The sequence below is a fragment of the Fukomys damarensis genome, unplaced genomic scaffold, assembly GCF_012274545.1.
Source record: "Fukomys damarensis isolate Sample0158 unplaced genomic scaffold, DMR_v1.0_HiC HiC_scaffold_37, whole genome shotgun sequence".
Lineage (NCBI taxonomy): Eukaryota > Metazoa > Chordata > Mammalia > Rodentia > Bathyergidae > Fukomys > Fukomys damarensis.
The window spans coordinates 51,236,875-51,253,153 of NW_022900949.1; the positions used below are offsets into that span (position 1 = coordinate 51,236,875).

The window sequence follows — 16,279 nt, forward strand, 5'->3', positions numbered from 1 at the left end:
CAGGCCCTAGAATATGCCTTTTCACATGCCCAGATGATTCTAATGAAAATGAACCACAGACCACAGTTTAAGAAATATCAACCTACCAGGTAACAAAATGAGCAATTACGGTAAAACGTGCCAACTGCTATAAAGGGACAGCCCAGACTGAGTCAGGGAAGTGTCTCAGGAGTTCTCCTCAGTGTATGTGGAAGACCTGTGGTCAGGCTGAACCAAGTCCTTTCATTCACTCAACAGTCAGTTACTGAGCAGGAAGCACAAGTGTGAACAGGCCAGAGCTAGATGCTGGAGATACAGAAGAAATGGAATTCTCTTCCCCCAGAAAGCTCACAACTGGGGTGGTAAATTAACCCTGACTGCACACTGAAATGACCCCAAACTCTAATTACATAAGATTTTCTGAGGGTGGGTTCCAACCCTTGATATTTTGTTGTAAAAACTCCCTGGACAAGCTAACAAACGTCATGCAGTATCTTGTGAGATATGCGGATAAGCAGCTCCCATTCCAGTGGGGCCATCAATCTACGTTGGAAGAAGCCCCCACACCTCCCACACCCTACCCCTCCCAGGTGATTCTGCTCAGTAAAGTTTGTACTGCACTGTGGCATGCACTCAACCAGAGCACTGCCACCACTTTGGGAGCTGTAGCTGCTACTGATTCCTGGAAACCGCCCCCTGGCCTGCATGCCCTGTTTCAGGTAGTGCAGGGGTGTAGCATGGTCCTCTAGCTAGTTACAAGCTTCCTGAGTGATTCTTGACATGCAAGCAGTTGTAAAGAGCCACTGTGGTTTTTAAACCTAAGCAAGGATCAGAATGCCTTGGAAGGTATAAAAACATAGACTGATGAGTCCTGCCCTTAAACACTATTTATCCGGGATGGGGCCTGAGGATTTGCAAATCTGCATCTCTAACAAGCTCCCAAGTCATGCTGCTGCCTGTTGGTGTGGGACAGGAAGGCACAGACAAGCATCAGAAGAAACACAGCATGCTGTGATGAGCAAGTGAAACAGCCCTCTCAGACTCATCCATCTCAGCTTACTCTTCCCTACAACTTTGAGGATTTGCTTCTTCCCATTTGAAGGCCTAACTTTTCCCAAAGCTGTTGTATAATTTGAATTTTTATGACTGTATCTCATGGTTAAATGCACTGAGTGAAGGGAGGAAAAGTGGTGAAATAAATTTTGGTTCATCCATCCAATCATCCAATGGAATACTGCAAAGCCCTGAAAAAGTAATGAAGCAAGCTAGGCACAGTGGCACGTGTCTACAAGCCCAGCCCTCTGCGAGGCTGAGGAAGGAGGATCACAAGTTCAAGCCCAGACTGGGTAACTTAGCAAGACACTGACTCAAAATTTTAAAATTTTAGAAGGGCTAGGGATGTAGCTTAATGTGAAGGCTCTGGGCTCTATCTTCAGTACAAATGATGATGAGGAGGAGGAGAAAGCAATTCTACACAAAGAAACATGGAATGTTTCCCCAAGGAAGTTGTTAAGAATATAAGCATCTGCAAAGCAATTTACATCTGTATTTCTATTTGGGAAAAAGGAAGACACTGGATACACTTATATGCTTGTATTTTCACAGTATTCCTGGAAGGTTACATGAGAAACCATTCACAACAGAAGCTCTGGCAAGGAAACTGGTTAGCCAGGCAGCAGGGAAAGTTACTTCTCATTAGACATCCTTTGGTACTACTTCTTCTTTCCTTTCTTTCTTATTGTCTTTGCCAAATACATAGGCATTACCATCCCAAAAATTAAAAAATAAAGAAAACAGTATATCAAAAGCTAAAACAGACAGGGATTTAGCTCAGTGGCTCTGGCACCTGCCTCACAAGCGCAAGGACCAGAGTTTGATCCCCAGTACTAAAAAACAAAACAACAACAACAACAAAAACAGCTCAAAAGCTAAAATAACCCATGATGACCTCTCTGGTGACAGATAACTTGGGGATTGTCCTATCACAGCCTTCCTGGAGTTAGCAGACCCTGGTCAGGAGAGCATTCCCTCATCTCTCTTGGGAGCTTCCTCTCTCTCTCATTATGCTGGGAGCTCCTAAAGGTCAGGGAGATGTCTATCTTTTGTATTTGTCTTCTGTATCACCTCCGAGAGCTGGCTGAGAACTCTGCAAATCAGAATTCATTTCATCAGGTGAATGAAGACAACAGGTACTCATTGCTCTGACGAGCCATGGCAGACTCCTGCACCTTAGTTACATCCTGCGTGATCTGTCTGAAGCACACTCATGATGTGGAAAGAAACAAAAAGGCCACTTTGGTCAGTGTAGCAAGTTCTCCTCTGCTTCGGACTGTATTGGTGAGAGGCAACAGGGCAGATACGAAGGGCAGGGCTTCAATCAGGTCTTAGCTTTGCCATCTGCCAGCTTTGTGACTCTGGGCAACTTACTGACCCTCTCTGAGCCTAAGTTTCTCTACCAGTGAACCAGAAGACTGCATGTTAATACCTGCATGTAGCAAACCTGGCACATACAGGAACTTAAGAAATACTTATTTCATATCCTTAGCTCCCTCCACCCCAGCTTCAGAGGTCTGGATACCATTAAGTAAGGACCAACTAACCCATGAAGACAGCAGCAAATCTCTTTTCTATACTGGGCACCCAGGGGGAAAAAAAAAGTTCACCTTCCTCAGGAGAGTCCTCCTCTGTGTCCACAGAATTTGGCATCTCTTGGATCCCTGAAAAGATCAGAAACAGTTAGTGGAGACACTACCCTGAACTCCGTCCTTGACTTAGAGAAATGTGCAGGACCCCAGGTCAATATTGACCAGGAAAAGGTTGTGCTCTGATAGGTTCATCTTTTTCAGGGAGGCAGGATGGAGCAGTGGCCACAACCACAGGCACTGGAGGCAGAAAGATCTGTTCTCACAACTCAAGTCAGCTCTGCCCTCACCAGCTCTGCCTGAAATGGTAACTCCTCAGATCTCTCTAAGCCTGTTTCCTCTTCCAGAAAATGAGATAACAATGTACATTCCACACTAAATAGTGGGGGTAATATAATAAGCCAAGAAATCTGACAAAGTGCATGGAACACAGTGTTACTAGTGGTACTGTTCCAGTCAACCCTGAGGCCTGCAGCAGGCACGGTGATTTAGAAAGCCTGTTCATGAACCCTATTCCATCCATCGACACCCTCAAAATCCTCACACCTCCCCCAACTCCTATCCTATGAAAATAAGCGTAAACCAGGCAAGAACCCCTGCCGGCTGTTGGCCAGCCGTCGGCACAAATGCTGTCCCAGCACCTCCCTCCCTCACCCAACACCACATATCCCATGGGCTGCCGTTACCAATCCTCCACTTATAAACTGACTGGGATAGGGGAGAGAAAACAGCCCAAGACAACAGCCAAGACTGCCACCCACGATGGACTTACGTTCTGCCTTCCTGAGAGACAGGGTCTGGATCTGCAAGAGGTGGAACAGAGCAGGTTACAGCCAGCAGAGAACATTGCAGTATTCTGTTCTGAGCAGTAGGTCTGCCCAGCACGGTGAAGAAGGGATGGCCACTGTTGCCATGCCACCATTAGGAACTGGAAAGAGCTGGGCTACACCATCTCAGCCCCTCAAACATCTCCTAAAGTCTATATGCGAAATGAGATGGAGCCACATTGGAATAGCTACAATCCAGGATGGCAGTCTGCTCCCTTTCCCCAAATGAGACAAGAATGACCTCTCTTCAAAGAAGGCCCATAGCTTTGCGGCAGGAGCCCCAGGGAAGCAAAGGGGGACAGCACACAGTTAGTATTATTGGTCTGGTTGACAGAAAACAGCCAGAGCAAGGTAGAGGCTACCTCCATGATGTGGCACCTGAGCTGAGTAGACCAGCTACATGGTAGGAGGCGTGATGTAGGCATCAAAGAAGCTCCCCTTCCTCCCTCCTTCCACATGGCTGAAGACTGGGCAACCACTTCTGACCCATGTGACCTCACACCACAGCCATAGCTGACTGTCCAGGTTTGAGTGCAGAGCTGTAGACTGATAATGAGTCAGGAGCTGCTGGAAGCCAGTGGTTTTTGGTTTTCTTGGTTTGTTTGTTTTGCCACATGAAACCAGTAAGAAGCAGGAGCTGATCTTCGGAATAAAACTGAAGCGGATATAGAGAAAGGAACAGAGACACACCAAAGAGGAAAACTTACCTTGCTCATGTTTCTGGTCCCAGTTTATGCCCAGATTCAGTTGCATCCCTAGCCTTGAGCTCTGTGAGATGTTCTGTCTTATGTTACAGCATTTTCCCTCTTCTGCTTCAGCTAGAGTCGGGTTTTGTTATTACCCACTGTATCATATACTGATGTATGACCCATCCAACATCCATTCCAAAAGGTTTTCTCCCTTGCCTACCTCTGTTCTAGAGAGTATAGTCAATTTTCACTTTCCTAGTCTTCCTTGAAGTTATAGCTTCCCAACTGGCAGAGATTTGACCAATAATTTATTGGCAGAAGTCTTAGAAAGGGCCCGTTTCATTAATTTCTTCCATCAAATATGATTGTGAAGGTTGGGTCATGGACGCTATCTTGTAACTGTGACAGTTGAGCATCAGAACAAAAATCAACAGAGTCTGGATCCCAGGGGCCTAATTTTGGTGCTAACCACAGTTAGCAACTGTCACCTCTTTTCCTGGTATTAATTTATTTTGTTGTCTTTAGCCCATGGGTTCCTAACTGAAACAATTGCAGAAAAGAGTTTGAAGAAATGTAAGAAGGAATCCTCCAGACTAGACCTGAAGTGGCCATAGCAGTGTAAAGCTACATGTTCCGGAGGGGAAAGGGAGAAGTGGGTAGAGGCAGTGGATATACTTGACTGAGCGAATCAGGATGGCAGAACAGAAAAGCACAACTATCAAGGAGTGCAGGGTCAGGAAGACTGAAGTAGACAATGACTCTGCAGACCAGAGGAGCAGTGTGGAGGCTGGCCCACTGGTAGTGTTAGAATAATGGCAAGGCCCCAGGAGGCCCCAGAAGGGGAAGAGCTTTCCCACAAACCTGTAAAAGCTCATGCGGTGGGGCAAGGAACTGCTGAGCTGAGGATGGGATGAGAATAATCAAGAATAAATGAGGAGTCACAGGGGCCAATTCTAGGAGGGAGGTATTCATTGAGTAAGCAACTTTTCACCATGCTGGTTTATCTAACAACCTCACCTCAGGCTATTCATTTATGCAAAAGAGGTCAGTTAAGAAATCAAGTCTGAGAACACAGTATAAAGAGCACAAACTGTCCATTGGCTTGGATTGAATCTCACCTCTGTCACTGGTATCATGTTCGGTTTTGTTACTACCCGAGTGCAGATGCACTGAATTTCTCCAGCTTGTTCATTATCCCATCAAATGAAGATAAGGAAAAGCATTGGCTACACCAAAGGACAGGAGTGAGGCTTAAATGAGCTAATGAACAAAGTATCAACCAGAGGCCAGACCTCTTACATGGTCTCTGTCTTTAGAGTGAACCTCTCAGCTGCCCCTAAGGAAAACAGCACTTCTTCCAGAAGGAGACATCTACACCTTCCTCACTTTGTGTCCCTCCGGCTGAGGACTCTTCCCTCCCTTTCAGAGCCTAATGAAACTAGGACCACTGGGCCCACAAGAATCCAAAGCGATCCTCACAGAGAAGAGTCCTTCAGGCAGTAGTAGCTGGCTGGTCAGAGGAGAGACCTACCTTCTCCTCCTGGGAGGCAATGAGCCTGGCTTGCTCCCGCAGTTGAGCACGGAGGGCATCGATCTGGTGCTGGTACTGGGTGGCTGCCTTCCTCTGATCCTGAGACAGGGAGGCCTGGAGTCTCTCGTTCTCCTCCTGTAGCTGGTGGGCATGGGACAGCAGTCAGGCAAGTCTGCCAGACCTCTGCAGGGTTCCACTTGGGGCAGAGTAGGGGGTTTCTAGGCCTGGGCAGCAAGCTTTCTAACAAGACTAACTGCTTTCCTATTTGGGAAGATTTTTGAATTGGGCCTGAGAAGAAGTAAGGATAGAATCAGGCCCCTACGATCTGGAGAGAAAAGGCTTTGCCAAACGTGGCTACCCACCGAGGTAGGCTGAGATCATTCAAAACTTAACAGATGTATGTCTTAGGGTAAAAACGAAAAGAAAATGTGTTCACATGCTACCTCTGATATAAGAGCAGATATAAAATAAGGCTGTTTTTTAACATTTGCATTAAAAAACTCTAGAAGAATACACGAGAAGGGAACACACGTCATCGCCTGTATGGGAAGTGGTAAGACAGGTGGGAGTAGGGCCGGGCGGGGGTGACTTGACTCAGTGCACCTTATTACATTTCCTCCACTTTTGGAACAAATTTGAATGTATTTCCCATGTTTCAAATGAAATAAAGCCATCACTTGGGAATTGTGCATCAGGATAACAGAACAGGGAACAAGTATCGCCATGTGTCAAGCTCTTGTCATCTTCTGAGCTTTCACAGGCAGGTCAAGGAGCTCTTGTACCTGGTTTTCTCCTCAACTTGTCTCCTCATCAGGGGCATTTGTATGGAAGAGTTTTCTTTGCCAGGTGCTTGCTGCTCCCTGGGACATCAGTGAGGTCCATGCCACCTGGCACTTTCTGGAGTGAGTTTTCAAAGAGCTCAAACATGAAACCACCAGATGACTCATCTGAGGCTTAAAGCACAAGTGGGCCTGAAGGAGGCAGCACTGAATAAAAGGTGTTTTGGGTTCAAGAGACAAGGCTGGAGGGCCCTGCTTCTGGCCAACGAAACTGCTGGTCAGAAAGCTGTTCCCTCCTGTGCACTGATGGGGGCCAGCATCCAGGCACAGGATCAGCAACAAAATATTTGACAATCATGTCTAGCAAGGATAGAAGAGACAGGAATCATAGTAGAGCTACCTCTCTCCTCTCTGTCACACGCTCTTCCTGCAGCTCCTTCAATTTTCTCTTCCACTCTGTTTTCTGAAAAAGATTAAGAGCTTTAAGTGGACCCCTCTAGATATTAATATGTATTATAAAGCTACAGAAATTAAGAAGTAATGGCTCGTGATTGGGCAGACAGACTACTGGGACAGAATAGAAAGCCCAGGCAAGGATGGAAGAAGATGGAAATTCAACTGAGGGAATGGAGACAGATGACTGACTAAAGGTGTTTGAACAAGTAGCCAGCTGCCTACAAAAAAGTATGAACTGGATCCTTACCTCTTATCTTTTTTGTGGGGGAGTACCAGGGATCAAACTCAGTACCTTACACTTAGGAGGCAGGTGGCGGCACCACTAAGCTAAATCCCGGGCCCCCTCACCTCCTATCTTAAACCAAAGTAAATTCTAGGTGGGTCAAAGACTTAAGCATGAAAAGTAAGGACATAAAAGCACCAAAAGAAAACGCACAAATATATAGTTCCTTAAATCTTGGAGAAAAGCCATTTATAAAAAAGGGTGAGGAGACTGGGAATGCAACTCAGCAATACAGCACTTCCCCAGCATGCAGAAGGCCCTGGGTTTGATTCCCAGCACCACACACACACACACACACACACACACACACACACACACACACACACACAGACACACATAAAAGACTGATAATTTGATCATCTTGAGCACATAAACATTGCTTTTTATGGCCAAATCACAATAATCAAAATTGAAGGACCAATAAGAAACTGAGGATACCATTATACAAACTCATAAACTGGGAGGGAAAACATAAATAATGGAATAAGAGGCCAAGATTGTAAAAAGCTTTCACAGAAAACAAGGGCAAACCCCATGAAAGCATACTGTGCACAAGTTTTCCCAGCTTCATCCAGTGACCTCACACTGATGGCACAGAAAGTGCCACGTGGAAGTATTTACAGCACAGAAACCAGAACATGCTACAAATCAGAGCTTGTTGGCTCCCAGAGCTGATTACTAAACAAACGTTTACCTCTGAACCCATCCCAAATATCTTCAACCCCAGGACACTGTCACACTTCCTGAATGGTTTCCAACTGGGTTAGAATGAAATGGGTACAAAAGTGTCATATAAAAAAAATTAGTATGTGGGGCTGGGGATTTGGCTCAGTGGTTCGGCTGTCTGCCTCACAAGGGCCTGAGTTGGATCCCTGGTACAAAAAAAAAAAAAAAAAAAAAAAAAAAAAAAAAAAAAAAAAAAAAAAAATTAATGTGTTTGTATATATTTTAGAAAATATCTCAGGAAAATTGGATATTTTACACCAGCCTCACCTGAGAATCTTATTCTATGCTTTCATGGGGCACAAAAGTCTGCAAATGTAGAGTTTCGATGTCTTTCAACTTTACTAAATCCACAGAGCAAAAATGACAGGCCTTGCCGGGGATAACAAGGTCCTTGGCTTGCTCTGGGAAGAATATCATGGAGCATCCACTCACCTGAATCTCCATCTTCTCTTTCAGGGACTGGAGCTCTTGTGCCTGCCTGAGTCGCTCCTCAGACTCCTCATCCTGCAGTGATCCGAGGTGGGATTCCACCACACTGTGGGACTGCAGAGCCTGCAGTTTCTGAAAAGGCCAGGCATCTTTTTATTTAGATGAAGATCTAGGCCTGATGTTGACTTTGATACCTTACCTGAAAACAGCCTCAGAGGAGCACACCTTACCTCAACCACAACCCCCTACTTATTCTTGCTAAACCTATGCACTTGCAAATAATCACACAAACCAACATTCCCAGGGTTCTCCTGAGGGTTCAGCTCTTGCAAAAGTGAAACAACTTGCCACAAAACAACAGAATAAGACTGTCCTTTCAATTCCATTTAAATTCTGCTATGCTCAAAACGCCAAATTCCTCCAACTGCTGCCTCATGTCTTCCTCAGTCCAGAATAAGCTGTAGAGAACCAGATGCTTAGAGACCCTAAGGCACATGAGCCCACTCCCTGAGGACTCCTGCCCCTTTCTCACAAAAATATCCTGGCTGTCACCAGTAAGGACTGGCTTTGCACAGCTCAGACCTACAACATAATTCTTGATAATTCCTGAGCTATTAGCAGTATGTGACCTGAAGGAAAGACACAAAAGAAGGAAAGACACAAAAAAAATAGACCAAAGAGGTCTGGGTATTTAGCTCAGTGGTTCTGCTGCCTGCCTCACAAGCCCAAGGACCTGAGTCCAAATCCTGGTACCAAAAAAGAAAAAAAAAAGACCAAAGAGTAGATGCCTTTCCACCTTTCTATGGTATGTGTGTGTGTGTGTGTGTGTGCATATATGTGTGTGTGTGTGTGTGTGTGTGTGTGTGTCACTATTGCAGTAACAAAAACAATATATACCCATACCCATTATTATATAAAATTTATTATACAAAATTTACTATATAAAATCATTATCACTACATAAAATTCATAAGCCCTATTACAACTTGAAGAAACTGCACCCCGGTATGGTAACACACACATGTAATTCCAGCAATCTGGGAGGCTGAAGCAGGAAACTGCAAGCTCAAGCTCAGCCTAGGCAACTTAATGGCTTACTAAAGCCCTGTCTCAAAAAAAAAAAAAAGAGCTGGGGGTATAGCTCAGTGTGAAGACCCAGGTCCAACCCCCAATACAGGAAAGAGAAACTACACGCCCCTGAGTTTGAGTTGGCATTAGTTTTGCTAACTCTTCTCAGTCACACTTAAGTGATACTGCCAATGTTATTCACTTCTAAACTCTTTAAATATTTTCATAATCAAATGCTTTACCAAACATATACACAACTCAGGGTTTCTAATGTGTCTGCCACTTCTGGTTTCTACACTGCTATGACACAACACAGAGCTGGTTTTCTCGGGATTACAAACTTTCAAGGTATTTGCATTTCAATTAGACTCCTTTGGAAGCTCAGTTTACCCCTATCTAATATAAAGTTCTCTCTTCAGTCAAGCTACTTCACCAAAGTAAGGTCTCACACTTCTGTATCAGGTGGAAAGTTCTGAGGATAAATATTTCCAAAATGTATTTCATCCTCATTGGCTCTCCTAAAATCAAGGAGAATATTTTCCTAAGTTTTGAAGATGGACTCTCTTACAGTACTTTTCATAATTGTTCTAAATGGAATCCTACCTGTCTTCCCCACCCCAAAATTTTTTTAAATGAATTAACAAAATTATGTAACTAAATGACACTGATGATTTTGTACCCAATTTTGTTTCTTTACTTTGATAAAAGTAAAATAATAAAATGTTAAGAGGAGGCAGGTGTGAAACACAAAAACCACAACCTAAGCAATCCTGTAGGAGAAATCCCAAAAAATTAATAATAAAAGAATCAAATGCTCCAGTTTAGGAAAGGAAACCATGACTGGTAAAGAGTATGTCCTCATTTACCAAACCTCAGCATCTTCTAACCAAAAGTCACTCTTTGACTCTTGATAAGGTGGTTTTTCAACAATAACTTCAAATTCCAGCCAGTGGTTCCACCACCTGCCTTGCAAGCATAAGGTCCCAAGTTCAATCCCCAGTAGATCCCCAAAAGAACCCTAACTTCAAATTCCAATCAGTACTGATTTTTCAAATATCTACTCAGCCAGCATCATGTCAGGGGACATGTAGGGAACTAGGTGACTTCTGGATGAACCTGCGAATGACAGTGTGTAGTTAGGTGTCAGGCACTGACATCCATACGATGGAGCAACAGCTTGTCTTCCACAGGTCATCCCTGATCCGTGGGGGAGAATTTAGGTTGGGATGGTGTGGATTATGCTATCACTGATATCTAGATGTTGCCCAAAAGTCTCCTGTGCTCTTAGGGCTTTTGGAAGTTGACTTAATTATAGGGCTTACAGCTGACTTACTGTGAGAAGGAGGAGTCCAATTGGAAGAAGCAGGTCACTGGGGTCCTGACTTGAAGGGTTTACCTCCCTCTCCAGCTCCTCTCTGCTTCCAGGAATATCCTATTATAATCCCATTTTGAAAAGGTGTCTCTATGTTTCTTTAGGCAAAACATGGCTTGATTGTAAGAAACACCACTGGACAGTTAATTGCAAAGCCAAGACTCCCCTTGATGTTAGGAAGACCAGCAAAAGATACATACATTTTAAGAATATACTTTTCCTCAAAACTTTTCTCTTGATAAGGCTTACAAGGGAAGATATAATCCAAAGATAACTTTAATAAAATCTCCCTACATAAATTTGGTAGAAAATCTGGGCTTTAGAATTTGAAGAGCTAGGTTCAAATGCCAGCTCTTACTAGCAAATTATGTGGTCTCAATTTCATCAACTATAAAGAAAGGATGTAATAGATATTTTTTTTTAATTAAAAGGAAAGTAATAAATTGATGCACCTGCTCCCAGAATGTTATGGCTGTTTGCTTATTATAAGATTAAAACTTATTATAAAGAAGCTGGAAAATAGCAAATGTTAGCTATTATATGTGACCTCCAGAGACCCCCATGGACCTCAACAGAAAATTGGACACACAGCTTTCAGATACACAGTTTTCAGAGAATGTGAATATTCATATATTCAGGAAAAATGCATTCATTAAAATTTTGCCTCATTTCTTGTGCAATAATGAAACTCTGGGCAAAATAAAGTTAATATCTCAGGTGTTCTTACTATATACATGATAATGTTAAATGCTGTATATGTGCTAATTAAATCTTCCAGCAGCCCATCTTACAGGAAAGAAACTGAGGCACAAGAAGGTTAAGCAGCTCACCCAAGGTCTCAAAGCCACGAAACAAGAGAGCACTGTGAGCCTCCCTCTGGCTCTGGCCTCTGGTATCTGACTTCACGGTGTCTTAGCTCCAATGACAGATGAAATATAACTAGTGCAGACTAATAAATGAATTTTGAGAACAAATAAAGGGTCAGGGATTTAGTTCAGTGGCACCGCGCCTGCCTGGAAAGCTCAAGGTCATGAGTTCAATTCCCAGTACCAGAAAAAAGAAAATGAAAAAGAGAACAAATAAGAAGCAGATTTTCAACAGAAAGAAAAACTTTGAAATGCTTTTTATATTGAGCACCTCTGCTAGTGTAGAGTTCTGGTTGGCAACAGTTTTAAATTCATCCCAAAGTAATTGCTTAAGCTTATCTATCTCTCCATAAAGCTTGGTCCGCTCTTTTTCTTTCCATTCATCAAATTCTTTCTTCACTTCTATTTCCCTCTGACGAGTAATCTCAGCTTCCTTAAAAAAAAAAAGGCAAGAACAATAGAATTATTAATTCCACATTATAGTAAATATTTGCTGAAAAATCTGTTATGGCCCCCTGTTGTGCATGTCACTATGGAGACTAAAAAACATTTACCCCACAGTCCCAATTGCTTGGCTTCTGAGTGGTCCACTTATCTAAATCTTACAGTCCCTTGTCTTCTCTTTCCTTATTCCTCACCATGCCTGGCACAGCTGATGCTCACAGACGCATGCTGAGATGAAGAATGGTGGATAGATGAGGGAAAGAGCAAATTCATGTATTTTCCTCCTACAAACGTTTACTGGACATTTCCTCCAGGCTGGGTTCTGGAGCTTTCAGAATGACACCCATTCTCTGTCCTCAAAAAGCCAACCAAATATGCAGTACAAGAAGTTGAATTCAAATTCAAATCCCTTCAGCAAGAGCTGACTTACACAGGAAGCTGCACTCCTCTGCTCCATTTTTGGTCACATTGGTCTGGTATTTATTTTCCTTCCAGACTCCCTAAAATCATTTGCTACATCCAAGAAGGTGGCATTCTGGCCCCGGCTCCCAGCTCTGGGAAACTAGCTAGAATTCAAGCCCTGTGGGATCCATGTGCTTGGGAGATCTAGGTGGCCCTGAGTCTCTCTGATATTTTCATTATTTAAGTTCCTCTTGTTTGCAGTGCCACAGAAGTATGTTGTCCACACCCACCTGCAGCTGATGCCGCCTCTCGGCCTCCCTCTGGGCTTCCAGCTCCCCTTGGGTCCACTTCAGCTTGGCTCTCAGCTCCTCCAGTAGCTCCTCAGATGGCTGTTCCTGCTGCTTCTGCTTTCCTGGGGGCAGTGGCAAGAGAGAGAGAGAAAATCAATGGAGTGTAGTTTCTTTCTCGTTTCTGCAGTCACACCTCAGTCTGAGACCAGCCTCGCCATGCAGTCTGGTGACGTTGGGTAAAGGACTTACCTCCCTGTTCCTTCTTCCCAAAACTGCAAAATGGAAATCATAACAGTACCCAACTCAGAGGGGTTTTGTGAGGATGAAATGTGATAATACAAAGTGATCAGCACAGCACCTGGCATGACAGCTCAATAAATGTAAACTATTATTGTCCTGTCATTTAAAATAAGTATTTTGACAGTACTGACACAGAGAAATGCAAAATTCTAGAGTAATAGAAACTGAATACTAAACAAGTGTGTATATGCCAACCATTAATGCAAAGAACATACTTTCACAGCACGGCAAGTGAAAGGAACTTAAGTAATGTAAATAGTTGTACCTTTCAAGTCACTCTTCAAAATAATGTGGTACGATTTACATGTACAGTGTTAAGTTTCAAATGAAAAAATAGGGACATGGAAGAAACATTCTAACCAAAGTTATTTTAGGTGTATACTTTAATCTTTAAAAAAAATTTTTTTTGGTAGGGTTTGAATCCAGGGCCTTTGTACTAAACTACATCCCCAACCCTTTTCTTTACTCTGTCAGAATCTCAGTAAGTGGCTAAGTTGCCCAGGCTGGGCTTAAACTTGTGATCCTCCTGCCTTAACCTTCCAGAGTGCAGAATAAACAAAAATTAGATATATAGTAAATGTACAGTAACTAGATAAATGATACTGTTTCAAAACTCTTTTTTGAAAAGGAAATTGAAACAATGGAAAATAGAAAAAAAAAAGGTTTGTTTAAACTTTTTATACTTTTTTTTTTTTACAGATTTTTCTGTTGACTCTCAAAATGTAGATATCCAGTATAAAAATCTCTTTGTGGGAACAACATACAACCTTGCTACTCGTGCTAGAATTTGAAATGATAAGATTAAACAAATTTACTAAGTTATGATAAGTTCAGGTACATAGAAAAGCCAAAGAACTGGTCTGACTGCTCATTTACCCCATTTAAACTTATCCATAGCTACATGCAGAGAATTGCAGATTCACAAAAGGGTGGGAGGTACGGGCCCCTCAAAGTCTCTCCATCTGACTGTCCCATTCACAATAAAAGCCACAGAAATTCAGAAACAAAACACTAAGCATGGAAACAGACAAAGCTAAGACTGGAACCTACCTGTTCTCTTACCCACACAAGTGTTCAAAAGTTATCCAGCCCCTTCTGGGATCCCCTGTCCCTTGGTGCATGATGGGCTTGCTCCATCCTCAATTAGATGATGAGGGAAGGCTTGGGTACACATTTGTATAGTGCCCCCTGCCCACTGCCCAAGCCCCAGACCTTTCTACAGTCCCAGCAGGGTCCCCAGATGCTGCCTGGACTCACCACCTTCTGCCATGCCTGTGTGCCTGCGCCGGATGTGGCTTTGGAGAAAGGTGGCATTCATGAATGACTTGTCACACAGGTGGCACTGTACAGAGAAGAAGCAATAGGGAGTATGGGATTAGATCCTCTTGGGAAGCCTGGTATTTCCCCTCTATCCAAACTCCTCTTCCCTTTGAACCCCTAGATTGCTTCAAAAATAAAGAAATTGAGGGGCTGGAGATGTAGCTCAGTGGTACAGTACGTGCTTAGAATGTGCACGGCCTCAGATTCAATCTCTAGCACCACTAAAAAAGAAGAAAGAAAAAAATTAAAATATGGTTTACTGAGGTAAGGCAGTGATGTCAATTCCAAACACTACCACTGACCTGGGAAACTATGAACACTGACTATTTGATGATACTAAGGAATTTCTGTTGACTTTTCAGGTTATGATGATGGTGTTGTGCTTACATTTAAAAGAGGGAAGCCCTGCCTTTTAGAATTACATACTGAAATGTTACAGACACGATTGCATGACAAATATGCTTCCAGTCAAGTCAATGTAGGAGTAGGGAGAGTAGGCACGGAAACAGATGCCACAGCACTGGCTACAAGTTGAGAACAGCTGGGCTAGGCAGTGTGTAGGTGAAGGCTCACTATATTACCCTCTGTACTTCAAAATATGTTTCAGTTTCCATTCTAAAAATTTTTATTTAAAAATACCAATCTCAGGGCCAAGCATGTAGTTCAGTGGCTGAACACCTGCCTAACATGTGCAAGACTTTGGGTTCTACCCCCAGCACTGCCCTCACCAAAAAAAGGTCTTGATCTCACCCCAGGGTTCAGAACACCACAGGCAGAGGACAGCAAATAAATAGTGTCTATAATTCTACCTCTGTCTCCTAAGGCACTGCAGATGCAGTTCATATATCCTATCATCCTTTTACCGTCAAACTTCTGAATTCAGCTTAGGATAATTTTGCTAGTTGTTCAGAGTAAAGAGGAATTTTATGAAGAGTGATGCCTTTCTTTCCCTCTCCTCCTAATGAGTGGTGGCCCTGAGAGATGGAACTCAGGCAATGATCTTAGGCAATGAAGTAGAAGTCCATGATGAGACCAGAAAAGTCACACATAAAGAACTGTGTCCTTAAGGACTGTGAAATTACACGCCAGCCCTGAATTTCTTATATCCACCCTTTGGTAATGAATGACAGAAATACGCTTTAATCTGATATAAACAAATGGTCTGAGTTTTTCTGTCATTCACAGTCAATCCTAATCCAAGTGGATACAGCAAAGAGAGGCATGATTCTGGCGACTTCATCTGATTCCTAGGGCAAGCCAGATTCCTCAGGGCCTGGCACAAGGTCTGGAAACCATGACAATTTATTTAAGGGCAAATATTCCCAACTCTATTAGTCACCTTCTCATTGCTGGGGCAAAATACTCGACACCCACAATGTAAAAGAGGAAAAGTTTATTTTGGCTCATAGTTGGCTCGCTCCAGGGTGGAAATATCATGGTGGAAAGGGATGGCAGAGAAACACTGCTCAACCCAGAGCAGCCAAGAAGCAGAGAGACAAGGGAGGAGCCAGACAAAAACACACCCTTCCAGGTCACATCCCCAGTGACCCACCTCTTGCAGTCAGGCCCCTAACAGTACATTCAGTACCCCTACAATCCAACCACCTTTCAAAAGCTCCAGCTCTGAGCTTGAGGTTTTTGGGGGACATTTTAGATCTAAAGCGTAACACCAATCCACACTTTCTATGAAGATAGACTCAAACACTCAAATGCTACTCTGAATAATGAGCCATCACTTATATCACTTATTTGAACAGTGGAGTCATTTTTCCAAAATGGGCTTGGCTCCATTATTGCCTTACCATACATTGATTCTACATACACACACACACACACACACACACACACACACACACACACACACACACACACACGG

At 43.3% G+C, this 16,279-nt stretch overlaps 1 protein-coding gene across 7 annotated transcripts in view; it reads right to left on the reverse strand.

The window, feature by feature from the left end:
• Dzip1l (DAZ interacting zinc finger protein 1 like) overlaps positions 1-16,279 on the reverse strand; it is a 42,481-nt gene that overhangs the window by 13,962 nt on the left and 12,240 nt on the right. For all 7 annotated transcript variants that reach the window (XM_010625542.2, XM_010625540.2, XM_010625541.2 and 4 more), the window contains 8 exons: positions 14,341-14,425; positions 12,784-12,905; positions 11,919-12,080; positions 8,345-8,473; positions 6,848-6,910; positions 5,669-5,809; positions 3,394-3,424; positions 2,643-2,696 (listed from right to left, as the gene is read on the reverse strand). In XM_010625542.2, the coding sequence (XP_010623844.1) occupies positions 2,643-2,696; positions 3,394-3,424; positions 5,669-5,809; positions 6,848-6,910; positions 8,345-8,473; positions 11,919-12,080; positions 12,784-12,905; positions 14,341-14,425 (787 nt within the window). The remainder of the gene's footprint in view (positions 1-2,642; positions 2,697-3,393; positions 3,425-5,668; positions 5,810-6,847; positions 6,911-8,344; positions 8,474-11,918; positions 12,081-12,783; positions 12,906-14,340; positions 14,426-16,279) is intronic.